The sequence below is a fragment of the Ascaphus truei genome, chromosome 5 (assembly GCF_040206685.1).
Source record: "Ascaphus truei isolate aAscTru1 chromosome 5, aAscTru1.hap1, whole genome shotgun sequence".
Lineage (NCBI taxonomy): Eukaryota > Metazoa > Chordata > Amphibia > Anura > Ascaphidae > Ascaphus > Ascaphus truei.
This window is the reverse complement of record NC_134487.1, coordinates 284,728,642-284,755,291: the sequence shown is the minus strand read 5'-3', so window position 1 is coordinate 284,755,291 and position 26,650 is coordinate 284,728,642. Positions and strand designations below refer to the sequence as shown.

General features: G+C 43.6%; 1 protein-coding gene across 11 annotated transcripts in view; it reads right to left on the bottom strand.

Annotated features, from left to right (window-relative positions):
* CACNA1C (calcium voltage-gated channel subunit alpha1 C) overlaps positions 1–26,650 on the bottom strand; it is a 470,141-nt gene that overhangs the window by 155,376 nt on the left and 288,115 nt on the right. For all 11 annotated transcript variants that reach the window (XM_075602406.1, XM_075602396.1, XM_075602400.1 and 8 more), the window contains exons 4-7: positions 14,625–14,764; positions 12,299–12,438; positions 4,240–4,401; positions 2,931–3,127 (exon numbers count right to left, since the gene is read on the bottom strand). In XM_075602406.1, the coding sequence (XP_075458521.1) occupies positions 2,931–3,127; positions 4,240–4,401; positions 12,299–12,438; positions 14,625–14,764 (639 nt within the window). The remainder of the gene's footprint in view (positions 1–2,930; positions 3,128–4,239; positions 4,402–12,298; positions 12,439–14,624; positions 14,765–26,650) is intronic.

The following is a 26,650-nucleotide window of genomic DNA, read 5'->3' as shown; positions in this document are numbered from 1 at the left end:
GCTCAGTCAAGGATGAGCCACTGATTGAGCCACCTGTGCTGAAGCAGGGATATCCATAAAACCTGGCCTGTTGGTGGCCCTTGAGGACTGAGTTTGAGACCCTTGTATAATGCTTCAGTGCAGGGCTTATCCACTGGTTCTCCAAAGGGGTCCGGCGAGGAAACATTTAGAAGTAAAAAGGCTACAAGCGTATTGTGACGTCTTTCTTACTACATTGAAAAGACCTGAAAAGGTACAAGCTTTAATATTACCTGTAACACACACACACACACACACACACACACACACACACACACACACACACACACACACACACACACACACACACACACACACACACACACACACACACACACACACACACACACACACACACACACACACACACACACACACACATTACATTTACTTACACAGGAGTTTCAATGTCAGCATGAAATTAGCAGGAGCAGAGAGGCCAAGGGTCACAGCAAGGCTCTTTGGGGGCCACATTTGGCCCCCCAGTTAAAGAACCGTGCTTTAGCGCTTTATCTGTACTATATAGCAATAACTATTAATATTATATGAGACCCCCCATCCTGTATATGTCACTAAAGCATGCGGTGGAGGGACGTCCCTCTTAGCTGCCCAGATAAGCTTCTCTATAAATAAACCTTTTCGTCTTCTCCAGCCTTTAGCAGTCCCCTTTTCGGGATAAATGGTTGGTTTCACCTGCAGGATACAGTGTAACTAACACTGTGGGTCACGTCTCGAGCTTCATTCTTTGCGCATTACATCTACATGGCTGATTTACCAAGAGACGGATTTCACGGTCATTTTAAAGCTCCCCAGCTCCGTGCCGCACGTCCTGCGTCCTGGCGTCTGCTCAGACACACAAGAAAAGCCTTACAGCAAAATGGGCCGACATGAGATGTTGGCTCTTAGTAAATCTTTTAGGTTCCTTCATGTAGCGAGAATGAAACTCTCTTTCTGTGTGATTGTGTCAGTGGGAGGGACAGGGTTAATGAACCCTAGGTTCCTTCCGTTTCGGTTTCATGGTGTCACTTTGAGGGGGTCGGGTCAGACTTGTTGGTTCATATGTCCCTACTCTCTCTCTGTGTCATTGTGTCGCTGTGCCTTTGGGGAGGCAGACTCCATAAACCAGGGGTTCTGTATGTCTGTTCTGAGAGGGAGAGCCGGAGAGTGTTACTGTATATGGGGCCCAGAGGGAGCCACAGATTGCAGGAGCCCCTTACAGAGCAATAATGTACAGTCAAGATATAGGAGAATACGTACTCATGCAAACATGCCCTATATATCTACTCACGTGCACACATGTACTCACGTGCACACATACATGTACTCATTCATACAGTACATACACTGCCCTGTATATCAACTCATGTGCACACATACATACATACATGTACTCATGCATACATACACGCCCCTATATGTCTACTCATGTGCACACATACATGTACTCATTCATACAGTACATACACAGCCCTGTATATCTACTCATGTGCACACATACATACATATACTCATGCATACATACACGCCCCTATATATCTACTCACGTGCACACATACATACATGTACTCATTCATACAGTACATACACAGCCCTGTATATCTACTCATGTGCACACATACATACATGTACTCATGCATACATACACAGCCCTATATATCTACTCATGTGCACACATACATACATGTACTCATTCATACAGTACATACACAGCCCTGTATATCTACTCATGCACACACATACATACATGCCCTCATGCATACATACACACACACACACACACACACACATACACTGATGCACACAGTGCAGACTGCCTCACATACACACACATGCACTGATGCACACAGTGCAGTCGGACTCACATACACACACACAGACACTGATACTCACAGAGCAGACCGAGTCGTATACACACACACACACACTAATACACACAGAGCAGACTGGATCACATACAGACACATACACTGATACACAGCGCCGACTGACTCTGATACACACAGAGCAGACTGTCTCATATACACACACACATACACTGATACTCACAGAGCAGACTGACTCGTATACACACATACGCACACTAACACACAGAGCAGACCGGATCACATACACTGATACACACAGAGCAGACTGGATCACACACATACACACACACTGATACACACAGAGCAGACTGACTCATATACACACACACTGATACACACAGAGCAGACTGACTCAGATATATACACACACACTGATACACACAGAGCAGACTGACTCATATACACACACACTGATACACACAGAGCAGACTGACTCATATACACACACACTGATACACACAGAGCAGACTGACTCATATACACACACACTGATACACACAGAGCAGACTGACTCATATACACACACTGATACACACAGAGCAGACTGACTCAGATATATACACACATACACTGATACACACAGAGCAGACTGACTCAGATATATACACACATACACTGATACACACAGAGCAGACTGACTCAGATATATACACACATACACTGATACACACAGACCAGGGTGACTCAGATACACATTCCCTGATACACACAGAGCAGGGTGACTCAGATACACATTCCCTGATACACACAGACCAGGGTGACTCAGATACACACACTGATACACACAGAGCAGACTGACTCATATACACACACACTGATACACACAGAGCAGACTGACTCTCCCTGCAGCTGCACTCACACAGACGGTAATGGGAGGTTTCTACCAGTCTCCGGGGTCTACCCAAGCTCTTGTGATCCTCCTGTTCATTCCAGGCCACTTGGCCAATCAAACATCCGAGGGCCCAGCTAATGACGGAGCAGCCCAGCATCAGAGAGGCGTGTGTCCCTTCTGACTCTGTGTACCTGCACGAAGCACAGTTCACGTACCCAGTAGAGCACATCAGTCCAGCCTTCCATGGTGATGCACTGGAAGACAGTGAGCATGGCGAATGCAAAGTTGTCAAAGTTAGTGATGCCGTGTTTGGGTCCGTCCCAGCCAGCTCGGCATATGCTGCCATTGGGACAGTGGCGGCCATTATTGCTAGCCAGGGCACAGGGCGAGGCTTCCTCCTCTGTGGGGACATCTAAAGGAGGGAAGGGAGAGGAGGAGGAGGGGAGAGAGAGAGAGAGAGAGAGAGAGAGAGAGAGAGAGAGAGAGAGAGAGAGAGATAAAGTGAGAGAAGAGAGGTAAAGAGAGTGGAGAGGGGGGATAGAGAATAAATAAGGGGCAGTAAAGAGGGAGAAATAAAGAGAGAGGAGAGAGAAAAAGAGAAATGTATTCATATAAGGTTAAGGAAGGGCAAGAGAAGAGAGAATAAAAACAGAATTATATTAAAAAAAGACAAATGGAAAATGTAGAGAGAGATACAAAGAGTAGGAAAGAGGGAAACAGACAGAAATAAGATGTCAGACAGCGACAGAGAGGAGTGAGAGAGAGAGAGAGTAAACAACATGAGAAAATGCTTCGTTTTTGGGTGGAAATGATGCATTGCAGATGAGAATAAAGCCGGTTTCATAGTTAATGTTAGTACATGATTTCCAGGCTCCCTCAGTGAGGCCTGTGTGATAAAACTACACCACAGACACAACTAGTAATATCTGGAAGATCCTTAAATGAAGCCAAGAAATAGCACGGGGGTACCTCTAACTCCAATATTAACCTCAGCATCTTATTCTTGTTCTGGTTCAAAATTCTTACCTGGTTATCGCTCCCTATCCGAGCATCAGTCACATAGTTATCTTCCCTGCCCTGACCTGGATATCCACTCTACCCTTCTTAGGTAACATGTATGTCTTGTCCTAAGTACTTGAGCATCTGTTCTAATCTAGGTACCTCTCCTCTGCATACCTGGGAATCATTTCCATCCTTATCTGTTTATCTGCTCCTACCTGGGTATCTGCCCTTACTATCCTTACCCGGGTAGCAGTCATTGTCTGGGTATCTTAGTATCATCCATACCTGGGCATTGTCTTTTCCTGGGTGCCAGTAATTATTTAGGTTTCACAGGGCATCATCCCCACCGTAGCATCACTGGGACACCAGTCCTTACCTGGGTATTATATGGTACCCAAGTACCATCCACACCCGAGTATCATGTTCACCTGGTTAACCATCATAATGTGGGTATGACCCTCACCTGGTCATTATACTGCCCTGCTGATCTGCGTATTATCCTCACCTGAGCATCATTCATACCTGGGTATCCGTCTGACAGGACATAGCAGGTCTTGTGCATCTTGCCCATGAAAAGTTCCAGCCCAATGATGGCGTAGATGATAATGACAAATAAGACCAGCAGAGCGATGTGCAGCAGCGGAACCATGGCCTTAATGATGGAGTTCAGCACCACCTGCAGACCTGCAGACACAGCACACGGGAGGAGCACGTGAGGGAGCGGCTCTGCACAGAGACACAAAGCTGTCCCCACTCATCTATTTTACATTTACAAACTGCACCAGGGAGTTTTTAATAGAAAAAACAAAACTCTCAGCAGTCTACACATGTAACAGTGGGGTGAGTCTACACGTGTCAGTGGGGTGAGTCTACACGTGTCAGTGGGGTGTCTACACATGTGACAGTGGGGTGTCTACACATGTGTCAGTGGGGTGAGTCTACACGTGTCAGTGGGGTGTTTACACATGTGGCAGTGGGGTGAGTCTACACGTGTCAGTGGGGTGTTTACACATGTGGCAGTGGGGTGAGTCTACACGTGTCAGTGGGGTGTCTACACATGTGTCAGTGGGGTGAGTCTACATGTGTCAGTGGGGTGTCTACACATGTGACAGTGGGGTGAGTCTACATGTGTCAGTGGGGTGAGTCTACACATGTGTATTAGTGGGGTGAGTGTACACATGGGTATCAGTGGGGTGAGTGTACACATGTGTATCATTGGGGTGAGTGTGCACATGTGCATCAGTGGGGTGTGTGTACACATGTGCATCAGTGGGGTGAGTGTACACATGTGCATCAGTGGTGTGAGTGTACACATGTGCATCAGTGGGGTGAGTGTACACATGTGTACCAGTGGGGTGAGTGTACACATGTGTACCAGTGGGGTGAGTGTACACATGTGTACCAGTGGGGTGAGTGTACACATGTGTAACAGTGGGGTGTTGACCCTGTACGTCCGTAACCCCTGTTGGGCGTCTGCAGCACCGTGCTGTATAATGCATTGATGGATCCCCTGGCCACTTTACAAACTGATTCATTACGTTATAATAAAGCTGCAATAATACACAGAGAGATTTGCTTTGACACCCAGCACATTTCTTTGCAGAGGCCTCAGATGTAACGAGTTTGTTAATGAATGTTCTCTCCTTTTGACGCAAGAGGGTTCACATGATCTCAGACCTGGCAGAGATTTGGATGCGAGAGAAATGACAGACATGAGGTACAATATTTGATGAATCCCATTATCATGTGCTCATTGCTTAAACTCCTTTCTAATCCTGCCCAGAGGGAGGAAGAGAGATAGGGGGAAAAGAGAAGGGGAGAGTGGGGGGAAAGATAGGAGAAAAGTGGGGGAAAGAGGGGGGAAGAGAGGGGGAGATGGGGGAAAGAGAGGGGGAGAGTGGTGGAAAGAGAGAGAGGGGAGAAGATGGAGCGGGAGATAAAAAGGGGGAGAGATTGAGGCAGAAGTGAGAGGGGAGAAAGAGAGAATGGGGGGAGAGAGAGAGGATGCGGGAGAGATAGAGGGGGGGAGAGGGAATGGGAGGAGAGAGAGGGGGAGGAGAGTGCAGGGGGGAGTGATAGAGAGGAGAGGGAAGCTGGTGAAGGAGAGAGAGGGAGAGGTGTACCCACTGCCTACCTGCTGCCCTGGAGGATTGAGGGGGCCTGTTGGAGGTTTGGGGAGGGGGCCTGCAGAGCTGCCTGCTGGAGGGTGCCCCTTGGAGGTACCTGTCAGGAGAGTCTCCCTTCCACCTTCCTACAGCATTCTGCCTCAGACAGGCACCTTCCAAGAAAACCTCCAGCAGGCCCCCTCGGCAACACCTTCCAGGAGCCCCCCCCCCCCCCCTCTCTGCAAGTTTTGCCGGCAGGGGGCCCGGGACAAGAGTCCCAGCTCTCCCTTTGTTGACAGCCCTGCTCCCCCTTACCACTAACTTCTAGCGCTTAGCAGTAAATACCTCCACTGGATGGCAAAGGGAACCACTGATTCCAATTTCCCAATGAAGTTGTGTGCATTTATTTTAAAGTATCTTGGGAATTTGGCAAGTGTCAGCATTTCCTTTGTCTTGTATTCTGCGGAATTCTCTGAGTTTATCGCAAAGAAACCACAGGGCCTAAAATTACAGCTATTCCACTTGTCTTACATTATGCAAGAAGCATTGAAAATGTGCTGACCCTATGTAACCTATTCAGCTATATATACGGGTTTGTCCCTTATTTCATTGACTTGTCCTGTGGCCCCGGAAAGTTCTGTTGGGACGCATAATTGTCCCGAGTTTTAGTGCCTGAATGTAAAAATAATGTAATTAAATAAGTAATAAAAATGTAAGAGATTTCTACCTGTGTGATAGTTCCCTTTTCTGATAGATGTCGCCTTAATAAATTAGTAAAATAATAAAGGTAGGACCCTGCCTGGTCATCTCCTGATACCATAACACCTGCCACTATAGGCGTTACTTTTTCTCCCACTGCCACTTGTTAGCTCAGCGCGCGTCATTCCCCGAACCCCCGAGCGCAGAGAGGATAAAACCCAAAGAATATAGCGGTCACGCGGGAGATACCGTTCAGCTCCAAGCATTTCCAAATTATTCCACACTCAATGTCAGCTCGCTCTTTCATACTGGATTTCAGCACCCGTTATTATGAAAACTTGTGGCAACCCTAAATTCAGTTAATCTTGCTAAGTGCTTGGGGGCTTTTAGCAGAAGCAGCCAGTCCACACGTAGCTGTTACTCTGCAGGATCACAGACTCACACTGTTACTCTGCAGGATCACAGACTCACACTGTTACTCTGCAGGATCGCAGACACACTGTTACTCTGCAGGATCGCAGACTCACACTGTTACTCTGCTGGATCGCAGACTCACACTGTTACTCTGCAGGTTCACAGACTCACACTGTTACTCTGCAGGATCACAGACTCACACTGTTACTCTGCAGGATCGCAGACTCACACTGTTACTCTGCAGGATCGCAGACTCACACTGTTACTCTGCAGGATCGCAGACTCACACTGTTACTCTGCAGGATCACAGACTCACACTGTTACTCTGCAGGATCACAGACTCACACTGTTACTCTGCAGGATCACAGACTCATTCCGTTACTGTACTCTACAATGCTTTGCTGCTTTTGATGGAGACACACAGAAGCACAAAAGTTGGACATCAGCCCACAGCTAAATGATGCTGCCATGTACTGGCTGTCAGCAGCAGGCACAAGGGTGCATAGCCTGGCACAGGGAGAAATTACAGCTTAATTAGAGCCCTCTACATGGCAACCACGACACATTCTGTTGCTGCTGTTAATGGGCATGCTGGCACTGCTTCAATAAGGTGGCGCAGCGAGCCAAGACTTGGAAATAAGAAGCAGGGGGTGCAGGCGGCAGGGTTATGTAATGAATGTCAAGATGTGGGCTGTGGGCAGAACTATACTAGGCACCCAAAGTCCTCACATACCCACTGGCATTCTCACAGAACTGGGCAATACACCCATGATGATGATGATAATAATAATAATAAACAATTACAATAAGTCGATATTGATTTTTTTTTTTATGATCGCATTACTGCTGTCAGTCACCCATGGGAGTCATTCACAGTTCAGGGATAGTTAGGTTTTAAGGATATCCCTGCTTCACCACAGGTGGCTCAATCAGTGGCTCAGACTTTGACTGAGCCACCAATTGAGCCACCTGTGCTGAATCCTAAAAACGTGACCAGTTGTGGGGCGGGGGGGTGGTCTTGAGGACTGGAGTTGAGCGCCCCTGACATAGATGGCAAATCTGCCGATGTAAAGGGGACCCTGGCACCCATCCCTCGCTCTCCAGCCCTAAGTGATCTCGGAGGATTGGTTTGCCACTTCCCCTTATTCTCAGCCACCCTCTCTGATGCTCAGTGATAGGTGGTAATAAGGATGTAGTATACTGGTTTTCAACCTTTATTTTGGTTGAGGAAACCTATAATTATATTGTGAGATTCTGAGGAACCCCAACCCTCTCTAATAGCGTGTCTGAGATCAGATGCATTGTAAGGATCCCCAACCCTCTCTAATAGCGCGTCTGAGATCAGATGCATTGTAAGGAACCCCAACCCTCTCTAATAGCGTGTCTGAGATCAGATGCATTGTAAGGAACCCCAACCCTCTCTAATAGGGTGTCTGAGATCAGATGCATTGTAAGGAACCCGAACCCTCTCTAATAGCGCCTCTGAGATCGGGAGCATTGTAAGGAACCCCAACCCTCTCTAATAGCGCGTCTGAGAACAGATGCATTGTAAGGAACCCCAACCCTCTCTAATAGCGCATCTGAGATCAGATGCATTGTAAGGAACCCCAACCCTCTCTAATAGCGTGCCTGAGATCACATGCATTGTTAGGAACCCCAACCCTCTCTAATAGCGCGTCTGAGATCAGATGCATTGTAAGGAACCCCAACCCTCTGTAATAGTGCGTCTGAGATCAGATTCATTCTACATTTTCTAATAAAATTTCTATAAAAATTGCAGGGAACCCTTTAGGGGTGCCCGGGGAACCCAAGGGTTCCTAAGGACCCCATTGAAAGACATTGACGTAGTATATCCTTTATTTAAAAACATGTTTAACTTGTAATAAATGGTAAAACGAAATACCTTTACATATGATTTTATTGTTTAACATGAATTTAAAGATATGTCTTGTTTTGCTATTGAACAGATATTGAACGTTATAGATATCGCTGTCACAATAAATGTATTGTGAGAAATTATTTTGTAATTGCATAGAGGTGAAGGGACTGCAAAGCATATCCCAAAAGCATAAAAATGCACCGCATTGCTCTCCACTACTGGAGGGTTAAAATACTTTGGGATCCTCGTTTTTGTTAACTTAAACATATGAAGTAAAATAAAGCCGTAAAAAATCCTTTCTGACATAGAAGATCAGCAGAGCAAGAATACATTTTATCGGAAATAAAATTGCATTGTAGTGAAATAAACCTGCTGCAAATGAGAGAAACCACATGCCAATGAGTGAGACCACATCCCAATGAGTGAGTCCACATCCCAATGAGTGAGACCACATCCCAATGAGTGAGACCACATCTCAATGAGTGAGACCACATCTCAATGAGTGAGGACCACATCCCAATGAGTGAGGACCACATCCCAATGAGACCACATCCCAATGAGTGAGGACCACATCCCAATGAGTGAGACCACATCCCAATGAGTGAGGACCACATCCCAATGAGACTACATTCCAATGAGTGAGGACCACATCCCAATGAGTGAGACCACATCCCAATGAGTGAGACCACATCCCAATGAGTGACACTACATTCCAATGAGTGAGACCACATCCCAATGAGTGAGACCACATCCCAATGAGTGAGGACCACATCCCAATGAGACCACATCCCAATGAGTGAGGACCACATCCCAATGAGACTACATTCCAATGAGTGAGGACCACATCCCAATGAGTGAGATCACATCCCAATGAGTGAGACCACATCCCAATGAGTGAGACCACATCCCAATGAGTGACACTACATTCCAATGAGTGAGACCACATCCCAATGAGTGAGGACCACATCCCAATGAGTGAGACCACATCCCAATGAGTGAGACTACATTCCAATGAGTGAGGACCACATCCCAATGAGTGAGACCACATCCCAATGAGTGAGACCACATCCCAATGAGTGAGACCACATCCCAATGAGTGAGACCACATTCCAATGCGTGAGACCACATCTCAATGAGTGAGACCACATCCCAATGAGTGAGACCACATCCCAATGAGTGAGGACTACATCCCAATGAGTGAGGACCACATCCCAATGAGTGAGACCACATCCCAATGAGTGAGACCACATCCCAATGAGTGAGGACTACATCCCAATGAGTAAGTACCACATCCCAATGAGTGAGAACCACATCCCAATGAGTGAGACCACATCCCAATGAGTGAAACCACATCCCAATGAATGAGTAAGTACCACATCCCAATGAGTGAGAACCACATCCCAATGAGTGAAGACCACATCCCAATGAGTGAAGACCACATCCCAATGAGTGAGACCACATCCCAATGAGTGAGACCACATCCCAATGAGTGAGACCACATCTCAATGAGTGAAGACCACATCCCAACGAGTGAGACCACATCCCAATGAGTGAGACCACATCTCAATGAGTGAGACTACATTACAATGAATTAGACCACATTACAATGAGAGACAACATTACAATGAGTGAGACTCGGTATAAATGAGTGAACTTGTATACCATTTAGAGTGGTTCTGAGTTAGACCGTATTAGGATGAGTGAGACTGTTGGTATTTGTAGTGGCAAGTCCTCCTCCCCCCACCCAGTGTCTGCCAAGTGCTCTGTGCCCGGGAGGACCAGCTCTAGATTTATAATCCATGATATCATGGAATAAACACCCTGCTTTTCATGGGAGCCACCGTATACTGTAGCTGTTCAGTTGCTGGGCTTCTGCAGGCTGCAGTCATCTCCCACATCATTGTCATTAGAATCTCTCTTGTTTGTACAGTAGCTAGTGACGTAAATAGGTGAGGTAGTGTCCCGTTTCTGATTTGCACTGTTTTAATGATCTCTGCTGCATAGCTCTGAAAGCCAAAACAAGTTCAGGGCCGGCAATGGCAGATACAGGAAAGAGAGGATTGAGGAGCCAGTGAAAGAAGGCGATGAAGAGAATACTAGTGAGAGAGGCAGGGTACCTGGGAAAAGTCCCCTTACCTGATACTACAGGATTAATTCATAGCCCATTCCCTGATTACTGAGAGCTGATCCAAGCAATACCCTACAGGTTTTTTTTAATAAATCAGTTCTGTAGCATTGGATAATATTTACTGCATTTTTTATTATTTAACTCTTAATGCCATTTTAATGAGTTTTAATACACTGAGCATCCTTTCATTTCTATAGCAGGCTTTAGCCACCTCCCCAGTAGTGCCAGATTTTTACAACACTTTCTTGTTTGTGATATTTGGTTGCCAATGTTCCCAGCAGTTTCAGCTGCAAACAGTAACAATAGATAATGTTACCTTAGTAATATCAGGATACAGTGTAGCTGCTGAGTTACACTGACTAAAGGATTGATTGAAACTGAAAGGCAGCCATTTAGAGAACCCTGGGAAGCAGGATGTTTGCTGAGATCTAATCGATCGGCAGCTTAGGTAATTCGTTTTCAGTAAAGGTAATCACAGGCTGCACATATATTTTTTTTAAGTGCCGCCTGGAGTGCCTCTTTAAAGAGATTAAAGTGCAGTTACTAGTAGCCTCACATAGACACCCACTCTCTGTTCTGTACATGACTCTTGAGACTACTAGAAGCCTGCACCATCCTGCATGAGTGTGAGCCCAGATGCCAAGGGCTGCGTACTGCTGAATATTCCATGTGTACTGTTTGCTTCAGCTCTCCTGGTGCTGAAGGAGGTTATTTTTGGTCGGGGTGATTTTTACGGACTCAAGACCACGTTTTGTGTTCGTCGCAGCTCGTGTGTCCCAACGGGTGGGACTAGAGGAAGGAAAGAGAAGCAAAGGGGCAAAGGGAATGAGGAACAAGAGGAAATCAAGGAAGAGAAAACGAGAGGAACGAGAGGCCAAATCCAAGAGGGAGAAAGGGAGAAGCTGGGGAAAAGGTTGCAAGATGAAGGAGAAGAATTACTTGGTCCCATGTTGTAATGTTTACCCCGGCAAGTTCTGGACTGCCTAGGTCTGTAGAAATAGCACAAATAGGTCAAAATAACTGTATGATGAATACAGGGTGGTTAAAAAGTCAAGAAAGATGTCTTCTTCTATATAAAGATTCAATGTGTAGAGCAGCTCTCCACTTCATCTCCAGTATACCACCGGCTCATGGAAACCTGTCGTGTTTGAGACTCACAGAAATTGTGCAGTATTAACTTGATGTATCTGATGTTTTCATTGTCATACTCCTGATAGATCCTACTGTGAACTATGTGGTTGTCCACAGGACCTCCAGAGTTTCTTATGCCTAACCACCCCTCCTGTGTGTGTGAAACCCTCTGCTGCATCTGGCACCACGTGGAGGCTTTGGAACAAGTGAGAAACAGCTACTTACTGGGGACTCCGGACACCAGCCTCAGGGGTCTCAGGACTCTGAAAGCACGCAGCGCCTTGACATCAAACCCGGCACCTTTCCCTCCGATGGCACTGCCCCCGTCTGCCTTGGTTGCCTGCTCTAATATGGCACTGAAAAGCCTGTGAAGGAAGCCACGGTGGAGACACATACAACATTATTAACATCCTCCCCAGTAACACTATGGGGTCTACTTACTGATGTCTCCTGGCTGCGAAACTGGGGCAAAATCAGCACCATACCGTACTTATCATTGAAAGCAATTGGAGCCACTTATCAACGTTTCCCGGCTGAAAAACCGGAGCAAAACTGGTGCAAAAACAATACACATGATTTATCAAACCAGAACATCCCATCAGTGTCAACGGGAATGTGTGGTCCGTGGCTTACCAGTGGTCCCAAAGCCTTTCAGAATACACATCTCTTCTGTAGTCTGTGAACTGTCCATTCATTTCTATATACAGGGCCAATATTTCCAACATGTTATGCATATATATATATGCATAACATGTTGGAAATATATGCATAACATGTTGGAAATAGTGGCCCTGTATATAGAAATGAATGGACAGTATATATTGGTGAATGCAACTAAGGGGCCTATGCAGAGAGCAGCGCTTTTTAAAATTGGAGAGGGGAATAAAAAGTAGGTTTAATGGAGAGTTTTATTCTCCATATGCAGAAATTTTTAGCATTACTGCATGTGGAGAATTGTAAATGAGGAGATGCGCGCAGCTGAAAGCGAGAAAAAAAATCGCGCATTTTTTTTTCCCCCCCTATAGCCAGCGAGCTCCTGGTTCTTGCCAACTTTAGTTGGCGGAGAAAATTGACGAAAATCGCGCCAAAAACAGCCGCTAGATGGCGAGCGCGCCTTTCTGAATTCAGATACTTTTCAGACTGGCGAGATGTAGTTTCTCGCCAGCCGTGCGGCGAGATTTTGAAATAGAAAAAAAAATGGCGCGTTTTCCCTAGCTCGCCATTTTCAGCTGTTTTTAGCGCGATTTTCTCCGGAAAATGGCGAGATTTCAAATAGCGCTGCTCTCTGCATGAGGCCCTAAGTGTAAGTATGGCGGAGTCTCCAAATAAATAAGAATATTTAAGTGATCCATGATATGGAAATCCTCGAAAGCCCGTGGCCTGGACTGCTGCAATGCGGTGTGGAAAAGAGATATTTATTATTTATAACAAACCTAGTGCAGTTTATACCATCCTCCAGGATATCCCTGACGGTGAGAATAAGTCACAGAGAGACACATGGAGACATGAACATTCTGCAGAGACTACTTCTGAGAATATCCTGGCCGCGAAACCGGTGCAAAAAAACAGCACCAGATTTATTACTGAACTAGAGTTATTTTTTTTATACAGGTAGTTTGGTACTGAATTTTGAAGTTTTGGGGGATTATAGGGTCTATGTACTATAGTCTCCCGGCTGCAAAACCAGTGCAAAAAAACAGCACCAGATTCATCAAAGAGAAAGAATCCCATTGAAAGTAGTCAGGGTTTTTCCTGTGATAAATCTGGTGCAGTTCTTTTGCACAGGCGTTGCCACCAGTTTTGCAGCCAGGAGAGTTTAGTAAGTAGACCTCTATGTATCAGTCTTTTGGCTGCACAAGTAAGGCTGCCGCCCAGCTGGTGCTGACCACGCTCATGCTTGAGAGCGGTGACGTCACCAGCTCTCCAAGCATGAGCGCCGGGTGTCCTCGCTATTTCGGAAGCGTGCGCGGGAAGGGGGCATTGCGGGCAAGTTGAGCGCGCTCAAAAGTCACATTTTTATGTTTACCCAAGCGCCAAGCGTGGGTGAGCGTGTGTGTCCGCGCATGAGCGCACACGCATAGCGTGGGCGTGGATGTGACGATCCACATTGACTAAGGTAAGCGCGCCAAGCGCAAAGCGCTCAGCGCCAACGGGGACTCAGCCTAAGGCAAAAACGAGATTTATCACATGGAATAGTGGAGTGGCTCAGTGAGTAACGACACTGACCGGTGGCCGCTCCTTGTGACCTTGAGCGGGTCACTTTCTCTCCCTGTGCCTCCGTTAGCAAATATCTTACGATTTTAAGCTCATCTGGGCAGGGACTGTGTCTATAAAAATTCCCTTAAATTGTGAAGTGCTTTGGGTCCCATTGGTAGAAAAGTGCTATATAAAATAAAGTTATTATTATTTAATACTCTCCATTCAATCTCTCAGTGGGGTTTGATTCCTTGATAAGTCTGGTGCTACGTTTGGCACCTTCTCCCCCCAGTTTTGCAGATGGGAGACCTGGATACATAACCCCCTTGGGGAAGTGAGTTCCTTTATGACTCACCCTACTACCACGATGATGAAATCCAGCAGGTTCCAGCCGTTGCGGAGGTAACCGTTGGGGTGAAACAGAAGTCCGTATGCGATGACTTTCAAGAAGGCTTCCACTGTAAAAATGATGAGGAAGAGATATTCCACCCGTTCCTAAGAGAGAGGACACAAATACTGTCACCTTTACACATACCACACCCAATGCGTCATGCCAGATACAGTGATACAATGCAATAATGCAACCCTGCCCCGCATGAGCTTACAATCTAAATTGTATTACCCACAGCAGAGTGACTTTCTAAGGTCACATGGGACTGGCAATGATTCTCCAACTTCAATGGGAAGTGAGTTAAGGCTGCAGTTCAGGCAATATCCTGCATGTGTGGTTTTTTAATAAATCAGTTCTGTAGTAAGAAAAAATACTTTTAGCATTTTCTGTTTAAAAAACAACAACTTTGAAAGACCAATTTTCTTGTATTCTATTTTAACAAGCATGCTTGTTCCTATAGCAACCATTTACATTTCCCATATTTAAAGATGTCGCCAAACTTTGCCGATCAATAGACGGAGAACGAATTGACCGGCAGCTATGCAGTTCTTTAGGTAATTAGAGATTGCCCACATGGAACTAAACAAGTAAAAAAATAAATGTAAAATTTTTTAAAAAAAAGGACTGAACTGCAGCTTTAATCAGGAGGCAACGTGGGGGATGTCTCCGAGTCTCCCGGCTACAAAACTGGAGCAAAGCTACAGCAAGAAATTTGAATCAGATTTACCATCAAATAAGATCGCAAGGGATACAATATGGTTTTTTTTTGCTTTATAAATATGGTGGCATTATTAAATGTTGTTTTACTTACAAGTTATGTTTTAATGCCTTTTTAGTGGCCAATGGGTATTGCGTGCATATGATAAGGGGCTCTCTCTGTACCTTGGCTTGGGGTTGCTGTATTTCTGTTATAAATATGGTGCTCGGGATTTGAAGCCGGAAGAGTTTGATACACAGCTCTCTGCATATCCCCTCCCTTCATTACTTACCCATTAGGTAACAGGAGCAGTTTAACGAGTGTTTATTACTGATATAGGGGCTGATTCTATACATGCCCAAGTGGCGATCTGCACATATACAATGAAACCCATATAAACCTTACTGACAATTACCCACATTGGCTCAGCATCAGTCCTAAAACATGTACAGCAAATAAAAATGCCACTTGTGTCTCAGGCAGGTCTGCAACCCTGCCTTTCCCCATTATCTCCTAGCATGCAATGTTTCCACTGCAGCCAGGGATTCTGGGTAATGACATGCAAATAAGCACTCACAGTGTGTCACTCTTTGCCCTATAAGCTGCGGTTGTGCCTGCCGCATTACACGGTTTGTGCAGCACAGCCTGCGTTACAAAAGTGCATGGCAAGTAAACCTACTCACAGACAGCTTTTACGTGCAAGAATAAAACTTCACATGCAAATTCTGGCAGAGCGCGTCTTCCACTTTGGTCTGCGTGATGGTTAAAAGGAGACAGTAATAATAATATAGTTATCTAATTACAGGAGAGCTGCAGGAGGTACTGATCCACCTGGGATCACACGGAGTGAGTATAAGTGACTGAGGGTGTAATTACAGCAGTGCTCAGGGGAGGCATTCAGCTCAGGGGGATGTTCTCTAGGAGTAGTGCTGCTCCCAGACCTTAGTGAGAGGAGCAACTCAGTCTGCGACCAGCTGATACAAGGGAAGGGGGTGAGAGGCATGGAAAGGCAGCCATGCATCCACAGAGGAGGCTGCCAACTGGGACTGATACTGGCCAGCAGTAATAACAACCCCACATGCACTGCACTACAATGTTAGGAATATCAATCAGCCTGTTCTTGGGAACATCAAAGGCGACTGCACATAGTTTGCAAATGAATGGGGTATTGGTTATTTATCTCCAAAACATGGTCTGTCTGGTGGGTCCTGAACATATGTATATCTGTATATATATATATCATTATTTTATAGCGTCAACCAGATACGCGGCTCCTTACCATTAATACCACATTACAATACAATTACAGTACAGGGGATATACAGTAATAATATAGATAGGATGAGCGTGTCAGGATATAAATGTAGCATTAGGAGTAAGGAATCCCTACCCCGAAGCGCTTACAACGTACGGAGACTAGCAGATACAGCAGGAGTAACTGTGAGTGCGTTGGTTACCGTTAGAGTGTTTATAAGGGAGTACTGTAGTTTAGTGAGTATTAGTCATCCAGGAGTATTTACATGCTCACCAATGTTAAGGACACCATACTCTCCATGACAAGAATTATATGTACTGCCCACCAATAAGAATGACATGTATTACCCACCTATGATAAGAATGACATGTATTACCCACCTATGATAAGAATGACATGTATTACCCACCTATGATAAGAATGACATGTATTACCCACCTATGATAAGAATGACATGTATTACCCACCTATGATAAGAATGACATGTACAGTATTACCAGCCATTGATAAGAATGACATGTATTACCCACCTATGATAAGAATGACATGTATTACCCACCTATTATAAGAATGACATGTATTACCCACCTATGATAAGAATGACATGTACTACCCACCTATGATAAGAATGACATGTATTACCCACCTATGATAAGAATGACATGTACTACCCACCTATGATAAGAATGACATGTATTACCAGCCATTAATAAGAATGACATGTACTACCCACCTATGATAAGAATGACATGTATTACCAGCCATTGATAAGAATGACATGTATTACCCACCTATGATAAGAATGACATGTATTACCCACCTATGATAAGAATGACATGTATTACCCACCTATGATAAGAATGACATGTACTACCCACCTATGATAAGAATGACATGTATTACCCACCTATGATAAGAATGACATGTACTACCCACCTATGATAAGAATGACATGTATTACCAGCCATTGATAAGAATGACATGTATTACCCACCAATTAAAAGAATGGCATGCACTACCTGCCCAGGATATGAATACCATACACTGCCCACCAGTGATACTAGTCCTTATGCCAGTGAAAGGGTTATTGCCAGCAGCACTCATATTTTCCCATTAATTAGATTGCAGGTATCTGTTTACGACGCAGGGTATTATTGTATGTGTATAAAGTACCTGTCTGCACAGAAACCACTCATTATGTACAATACAATAATATTACTATAACTGCTGTTCACTGTGCGCAGTATTACATTTATATTGAGTGTTCATTTACATAGCACTTACTGGACATGTTCAACAGTATAATGCGTGTGTATGCTATATTGTGTTCAACAGACCTCTTTATTATACACAGTAATAGTATATCTATACAGGCAGTCCTCGGTTATCCGACACAATGCGTTACTCAAAATGGCGTCGGATAGTGAAGCGTCGTAAAGCGAATCACATTTTCCCATAGGAACACAGTTTAAATGAAAGGCTCCGTTCCTGAAGGCATTTTTAATGCTAAAATACACCAAATATTTTACGCAGGAAATAAGATATGCTGCACACACATACATTATGATGTAAAGATTCTATTTATTGAATCCAGAACTGTATAATAAAACTGTAAGACATGTTTAAAGGCATAAATACACAACAAAACCTTCACACAGACTGATCTGGATGATTTCCCTGACGGCAGCCTTCTGATTGACATAATGTTGCAACTTTGCAAAGCGTCGTAAGAGCGTCGGATAAGCCATTTTGGCGTCGTAAAAGCGCCCATAGGGATGCATTGGACAGCGTCGGATAAGCCATTCGCCGTAAAACGAAGCGTCGTAAAACGAGGACTTACTGTACAGAGTACCCATTCACACAACACTATTAATGGTATCCAGTAGCATCACACATAACTTATGAATACAAATGAATACAGAAACACATGTGCCCATGCCACGTAACAATGCACATTTGCAATGTATCCATGTGTTCCGTGTGTGGGATTGTACCTTCTCCTAATAGTATTACTTACTGTATAAGAAGTGCTGTTATTATAACCCTAGTGAACTCACATGGACACCTGTCTCTGCAAGGTTTCTCACATACCCCTCCTAGTGTCAGCGCATAGCTGGGGAAATATCCCATCCGTGGGCTTTGCCTGACCGCTATTTGGTGAGAGTGTGAACTGTGCTGCGTGTGCATAGCCTGTACAATATAAATATCCATTGTTATACCTGCACAAATACATGTGCATAACATCCACTATATGTAGAAGAAAATAAGTACATATAACATGCATATGAGGTATATTACATTGGACATGTATCAAAATAACATTGCATCTGCAAAAATAGCCATACAGTAAATACATGTATATACTTATACATATACATATTATATACAATACATCATACATACTGAATAAATGGTGTATATATCATACATATACGCATACATATTATATACAGTACATCATACATATACATATTATATACTCATACTGTACATATACATATTATATGCATCATACATATTATATACAGTACATCATACATATACATAGTGCATACATCATACTCATACTGTACATATTATATACTGTATATCATACATCATACACACGCATGTATATACTCATAGATAATAGATATACATATTTTCCTGCATATACTCATACATATACTGTACATATACTCATACTCACATATCATACATATACACATACATAAACACATGCATATATGCATACATATACACATCATATACATATATACATAAACACATGCATATACGCACACATACATACATAAACACATGTATATACGCATACATATACATACATACATAAACACATGTATATACGCATACATATACATACATACATAAACACATGCATATACATACATAAACACATGCATATATGCATACATATACACATCATATACATACATACATAAACACATGCATATACGCATACATACATACATACATAAACACATACATACATAAACACATGCATATACGCATACATACATACATAAACATATGTATATACGCATACATATACATACATAAACACATGCATATACATACATAAACACATGCATATATGCATACATATACACATCATACAGTATACATACATACATAAACACATGCATATACGCATACATACATACATAAACACATACATACATAAACACATGCATATACAGTACGCATACATACATACATAAACACATACATACACACATGTATATACGCATACATATACATACATATATAAACACATGCATATACATACATAAACACATGCATATATGCATACATATACACATCATATACATACATACATAAACACATGCATATACGCATACATACATACATATACATACATACATAAACACATGTATATACGCATACATATACATACATACATAAACACATGCATATACATACATAAACACATGCATATACATACATAAACACATGCATATATGCATACATACATAAACACATGCATATACGCATACATATACATATGCATACATACATACATAAACACATGCATTTACGCATACATACATATACACATGATACATATACATATACATACATCTTACATATACCCAAAAATATACATATACAGTATACAGTACATCATACATCAACACATATACACATACATATATTATTATACATATACTCATGCATAACCCCAGACCTGCCAGTGCCACATTTCTGGAATAAGCGGGATATTATTTATTCCTAAAGACTGTTACCAGCACCCTCAGTAATCTAGCAGGTGTGCCACAATGTCCGATATTGAATTGCTCCTTCACTCTGTCCAGTAAAGAAGTGAAGAGCCCTTACGGTGCCAACGGGTCACGCAACCTTGGCGGCAATGATGGGGTTAATGATGCTGCCCCGCCCCCTGTTTCATTGCTGGCGCAGTAAGTACGCTCCGCAGAGGCATGCGAGCAGAAGGCCGCGGTGCAGGGTGCGCTGCTGACCTTTCCCAGCTCCGTCCCGCAGAGCAGCAGGTACTGACAGAAGATTAGGGCCCTGCTCCCCTGCCCGGCCCCCGTTCCCTCCTATGTTGGGACGCCACATCCTACCCGACTTGTCGTGTGATACTTTATTTTCTTAACCCATTCATGCTGACTCCCTCCCCCATCTCCACTGAAAGACTGCTCAATGCACCCACTGCCCCTTTCAAGTCCCAGATTCGCCAAATCAGGGCTTCTCAACCTGTGGTCCCAGGCTCCCCAGCAGTTGCTGGAGACCAATTAAAGTCTTTCCATACACTTCGGGCCTCTCTCCTGCTGCCTGTGTATTTCCCACTACAGCTAAGTGATCATATTTAAAATACCGGTCCAGCACTTTTTAAATATATACTACAGGTCTCTTCAACTTGCCTCCTCTGGGCTAAACTCAGCCTGCTGTCTGCTCCGGCTAATCTCGTTGCAGTTAAAGCTGCCGTTCAGTCTTTTTTTTTTTTTTTATTTATTTTTTTACTTCAATAGTTTCATGTGGGCAATCTCTAATTACCTAAAGAACTGCATAGCTGCCGGTCAATTCGTTCTCCGTCTATTGATCGGCAAAGTTTGGCGACATCTTTAAATATGGGGAATGTAAATCGTTGCTATAGGAACAAGCATGCTTGTTAAAATAGAATACAAGAAAATTGGTCTTTCAAAGTTGTTGTTTTTAAAACAAACAGAAAATGCTAAAAGTATTTTTTTTAAAACACACATGCAGGATATTGCTTGAACTGCAGCTTTAAGATAAGGTGGCCAGATTTCCAAGTAAAAACCGGGACACGATAAAAAATGATTACTAAAACAAATGACATCGCTTAAAAAAAACATATTATAATGGTATTTGTCTAATAGCGTCCTCATGTATGCTGTATTATTAATGTATTTCTCTCCACATCCCCTCTCTCACTTACCCAGCCCCACACACACTTACTCAGACACACAAACTTACTTACCCAGCTACACACACTTACCCACACACATACACACTTACCCAGACACACACACTTACTTACCCAGCCATGCACACACTTACTTACCCACACACACTTACTTACCCACACACACTTACCCACACACACTTACTTACCCACAGACACACTCTCGTCACCCTAAGTTAAGAGCAATTTTGCATAAGGAAACCAAGTTCTAAGCATGGTAAATATAAATATATATGACACAAATATTTAAGATGCTTGTAAAAGGTAAGTATATTTTTAAGTCTTCTTAAATGTATCTGTATCCTTGCTGTACGGGGGAGGATTGTGTCACTTAGTTACTCCCCATAACTTACTTTGTGTACCTGGTTTGCAGTCACTTCCATCTTCAGATTGCAAGACAAGTAACCAACCTCACACTAAGACCCAAAAGGTCAAAACAGCTGTCTGTGAGTAGGTTTGCTGGCTCTGCACTTCTGAAACACAGCTGAAAAGCTGTATAATACGGCAGGCAGAAGCATCCATGTTAAAATGGATAAGAAGCAAAAAGTGACTCACTGTGAGTGTTCATTTGCATGTCCTTACCCAGAATCCCTGACTGCAGTGGAAGTATTGTATGCTAAGAGATAATGGGGTATAGCAGGGTTGCAGACCTGTCTGAGACAGGGGAATGTGCTCACGAGTGTTCTTTATCATAAATGTATCATAAATTACTATACAATGCGCGTGGCTGTCCTATGCTCATTTTTTCCAAGCCCTTTGGAAAACTAGTAAAAGAGCCCGGATATACGGTTTAAATATATACTATACGTATAAATAAATATATCGATGAATATATCTATGCATAAGGCTGGGGACTTGGTAAATGCAGCCGTGTGGAGGCTGAGGGAAAGGGGGTGCTTCGTGGGCTCGCCGTCCGTGGGCGTGTCTAAGGGCGTGCCAGTGACGTCACGGAGCTGGTTCGCCCTCATTGGGCGAACCGCTCACGTGACCAGCCTGTCGCGCCAAGAAACCAGTTTCAACTGATTTCTAGCGCAAGGCGCGCCCCCTCCCGCTTCCGCGCGCATGCGCCCGCACGCCGCATAGACGCAGACACTGCCTTAAGGCGGTCTGTTCGCTCAGCGTCCGCACGGTCTGCGGCACCATGTCCGAGGCCTAAGGTATAGGGGTCCTCCAAGCAGTCCTGAAGGGGAACTGTCTGATACATAGAAAGGTTTGAGCTCAGCTGCTCCAAGCAACGCTAAACCAGGGACAATAACACTGTGTTAACCAGAACAGAAATGGGAGTTCATTTCCCTGCGTTAACTCCACTTCAGTCAGCTAATTGTATGCAGAAAAGTCATTAAACGGTGGTTAACGGGAGGACTAGGGTTAGTGGGCGGTATTACTCATTGCATGAACGTGCAGTAATAGGAGCTAATCTACGCATATACTCAAGCCTGTCATGTATTTCAGGAACCCCTCACTTCCTTAGTGTCTTCCTACTGTGACTTATCTATAATTATGATTGATGTTTATATTCCGTATGCATGATTGATATTTGTTATTAATATTATACCGCGGTGCTTTATTTCAGCTGCTGTGTATGTGGATTTGTGGGGAATGTGCATAGTTATTTTTAAGTGACAATGCTGAAGAACCTTTTGCATTTTTCTTCCCTTTGGGATAATAACGTTATATAATTATTGATCATTTAGTAAGCGCTCTTACAACTCAACAAAAGTCTATGTCTTCAAGACCAATGCACTTATTGGAAGTGTACGAAGAGGTCGTTGACCTCACACTTAAGTTGTGCTTAAGTAGCAAAGCTTTTCTTCACAGTGTTTACCATAGCACGGCGGAGTGAATATGGGATGAATAGGATAGCGGTCCCAATTAAATCATTCCATGAGTAAAAAATAAATGCCAACCTTTTTATGGGAATAAAACATGATGAACCTGATGTTATTTGCTTTAGTGAAAGTACTGTTCACATTATCTGAGGGTCACACCATGTTTAATAATGCCCTTTAGTCAACATGGGCCCCCGGTAAGAGAAGAATTTCACAGTTTCCCATAAATCGAACATTCACCAGGTGCAGAGCAAAATCTCGTTCTGGTGCTTCCCTTTCTCTGGAAACTGAGGCGCCATCTCAAGAGAAGAGAGCACCCAGCATCTGACCGTGTCACCGCAGGGACAGGCGTCACCGTGTAAGACATGGTACGGGTGCACGGGTAACGTCCCGCATCACTTCACCCGAGTGGCCAAGTTACAACCAATGTGCATGATTCAGCCCTGACTCAAAGATGTTCAATACAGAGACACTGGGAGAGAAATACCTATGTAACAAATTCTATTAACCCCTGTGCGGCTGCAGGGAACGGAGAGTACAAGGCATGCCACACTGCATATTATATTACCATATATATGCCCCGCACCTCTGGAATGCCCTTCCCCTCAATACCCGACTAGCGCCCTCTCTATCCACCTTTAAGACCCACCTTAAGACACACTTGCTTAAAGAAGCATATGAATAGCACTGTGGATATTACTTGACACGTGATACATAAAGCTTGGCCCCGTGCAGAAGCACTTACCAAAGGCCCTCCTACTGTCTCTGCATGTTCCTCCTACCTACCAATTAGACTGTAAGCTCCTCGGAGCAGGGACTCCTCTTCCTTAATGTTACTTTTATGTCTGAAGCACTTATTCCCATGACCTGTTATTTCTATTATTTGTTATTGATATGATTACAACATGTATTACTACTGTGAAGCGCTATGTATATTTATGGCGCTATACAAATAAAGACATACAATACAATATATATTACTGGGTGGAGAATTGGATACAGATATCCTTTATCATGGCTGACTTCAGTGACACATAGAAGGCAAAAAGTTACATTAAACAAAACATTTTGCAATGTTACGGGCTCCCATCGAGAGATTAAATCCCCCTTAAGAGACAAATGTACCTAAATTATTACTGTGTGCGCTATACAGGGGCGGATTGGAGGTGAAATGTGGGCCGGGGCATTTCACTTACCTGCCGGCCGTCCTCCAGCGGCATCATATGACATCACGTGACGGTGGCTTGTCATGTGATGTCGTGTCGCCATGATAACGGGGCATCATCACGTCAATGGAGGAGGGCCGCTCAGAGAAAGGCAAGTCCAACAGAGGCCCCACTCTCTCCCCCGGAAATCCGTTTAATTGTTGTGGGGGAAGAGCGTACGGACGCTGTAACCGCGATGTATAGCGCAGCCACAGTGGGTTTGTGGTCATGTGGTGGGCCTGGTGCTGCGGACGGAGCTGTGGCGCGCCTGACGCCCAATCAGACAATCCTCCCCTGGCACTACTGTATATACGTCTCATGTTCTGCGGTAATGACGGCCTCGCAATCACTTTACAAACCAGGAACAAAGAAACAAAAACATTTTGGGTTGTGTTTTCTAAAACCTCCCGGCTTCAAAACTGGGGCAAAAAACAGCATCAGATTTATCAAAGAAAAGGAATTATATTGAAAGCAATGAGAGTTTGACCTTTGATGAATCTGGTGCAATTTTTTTGCACTCATTTTGCCCCAGCTGTGCAGCCCGAAAACATTCTGTAAATCGCCCTTTTTCATGCTCCTGACTATTTTTGCAGCAATCTTTCTGCATAGATAATAAATACAGGGAACCGTAATATTTTTACTGTATTATATTGCATTCTGGGTTATTTTGCATGGCAGATCTCGCCGTTTAACGAGCTGACCACTAAGGCGAAAACATTTTTATGGCAGATAGCGTGGGATCACACTGTGATACCAAGTACTGAAGCGTAGTGTTTCTCCCCCAAATAGTCTTATCACAATGGAGATTAGATAAAGATTGTAAAAAAAAAAAAACTTCCAAAGCATCTGATGGTTAAAAGATTTCTAAATGATTTCAATATAATTGTGTTATTTTTGTTAGAACAAATATTTAACCTAATAAACATGCCACTGCTACTATTTCTCTTTAATCTGGAGGGACAGATCTGGGAGGACAGAGTGTAGTACAAGGACTGCCACAGTTAAAAGTATCAATGCAATCAAACTGTGCTCTAATGTGAAGATGATTTCAAGCCTAAATATTAATCATGCTATAGTCTCTATATTCATATATATTCAGCATGATACTAGTAAAATGATTAGCTGACTCTGCAATAAGCTGAAGACAGCCAGGTGTATTTTTAATGTCTATTAAGTTGCAACAGTTTGGATTCAAAGGTTAGTTAAATAGTTAGTAAGACCATACTATAGAGATGGGTCTTAAAAGATAAGGAACATGATTAACTATAGTTACTTAGGGCCTCATGCAGAGAGCAGCGCTATGTAAAAATGGAGAGGGGAATAAAATGTAGCTTTAATGGAGAGTTTTTTTCTCCATATGCAGAAAGGGCATAAAAGTGCATTTACAAGCCTGTCTGCATATGGAGAGTTTCAACCAGCGATATGAGCGCTGTTGAAACTAGTGGGGAAAAAATCGCGTTTTTTTTTTTTTCTCCCCCACCGGCCGCCGAGCGCCAGCTTCTTGCTGGAGAAGGAAAATGTTGAAAATCGCGCCATTTTTTTTGGCGCGAACAGCCACTAGATGGCGTTCGCGGCTCTCTGAATACGGCCGTTTTCAACACTGGAGAGATTTAGGATCTCTCCAGCCGCGCGGCGAGATTCAGAAAAAGAAAAAAAAATGGCGCTTTTTTTTAAAACTCGCCATTATCTGCCTTTCTAAAGGCAGATTTCGGCAAAACATGCCGCTTTCCCTGTTAGCGCTGCTCTCTGCATGAGGCCCTTAGTGACAGAACAAAGAGGGGTTTCAGAATCAGGGCAAATATTGCTAAAGAAAGACACTGTGTTCTAAATTGATGATTAACTAAGAACATTTTGGGCTGGCATTTTGAGAAACAGGTGATTGCTACTGTATGTTAAGACTGCTTGAGGAAAAATGTATAAAGATTGCAATTGGATTTATAGAATTCAGAATCATTTAACACCCAACCACCTAAGAACAACAAAGCTAAAGACTCTCCACTCTATAACTAAATTATATATGCCTGAATGATGTAACTGA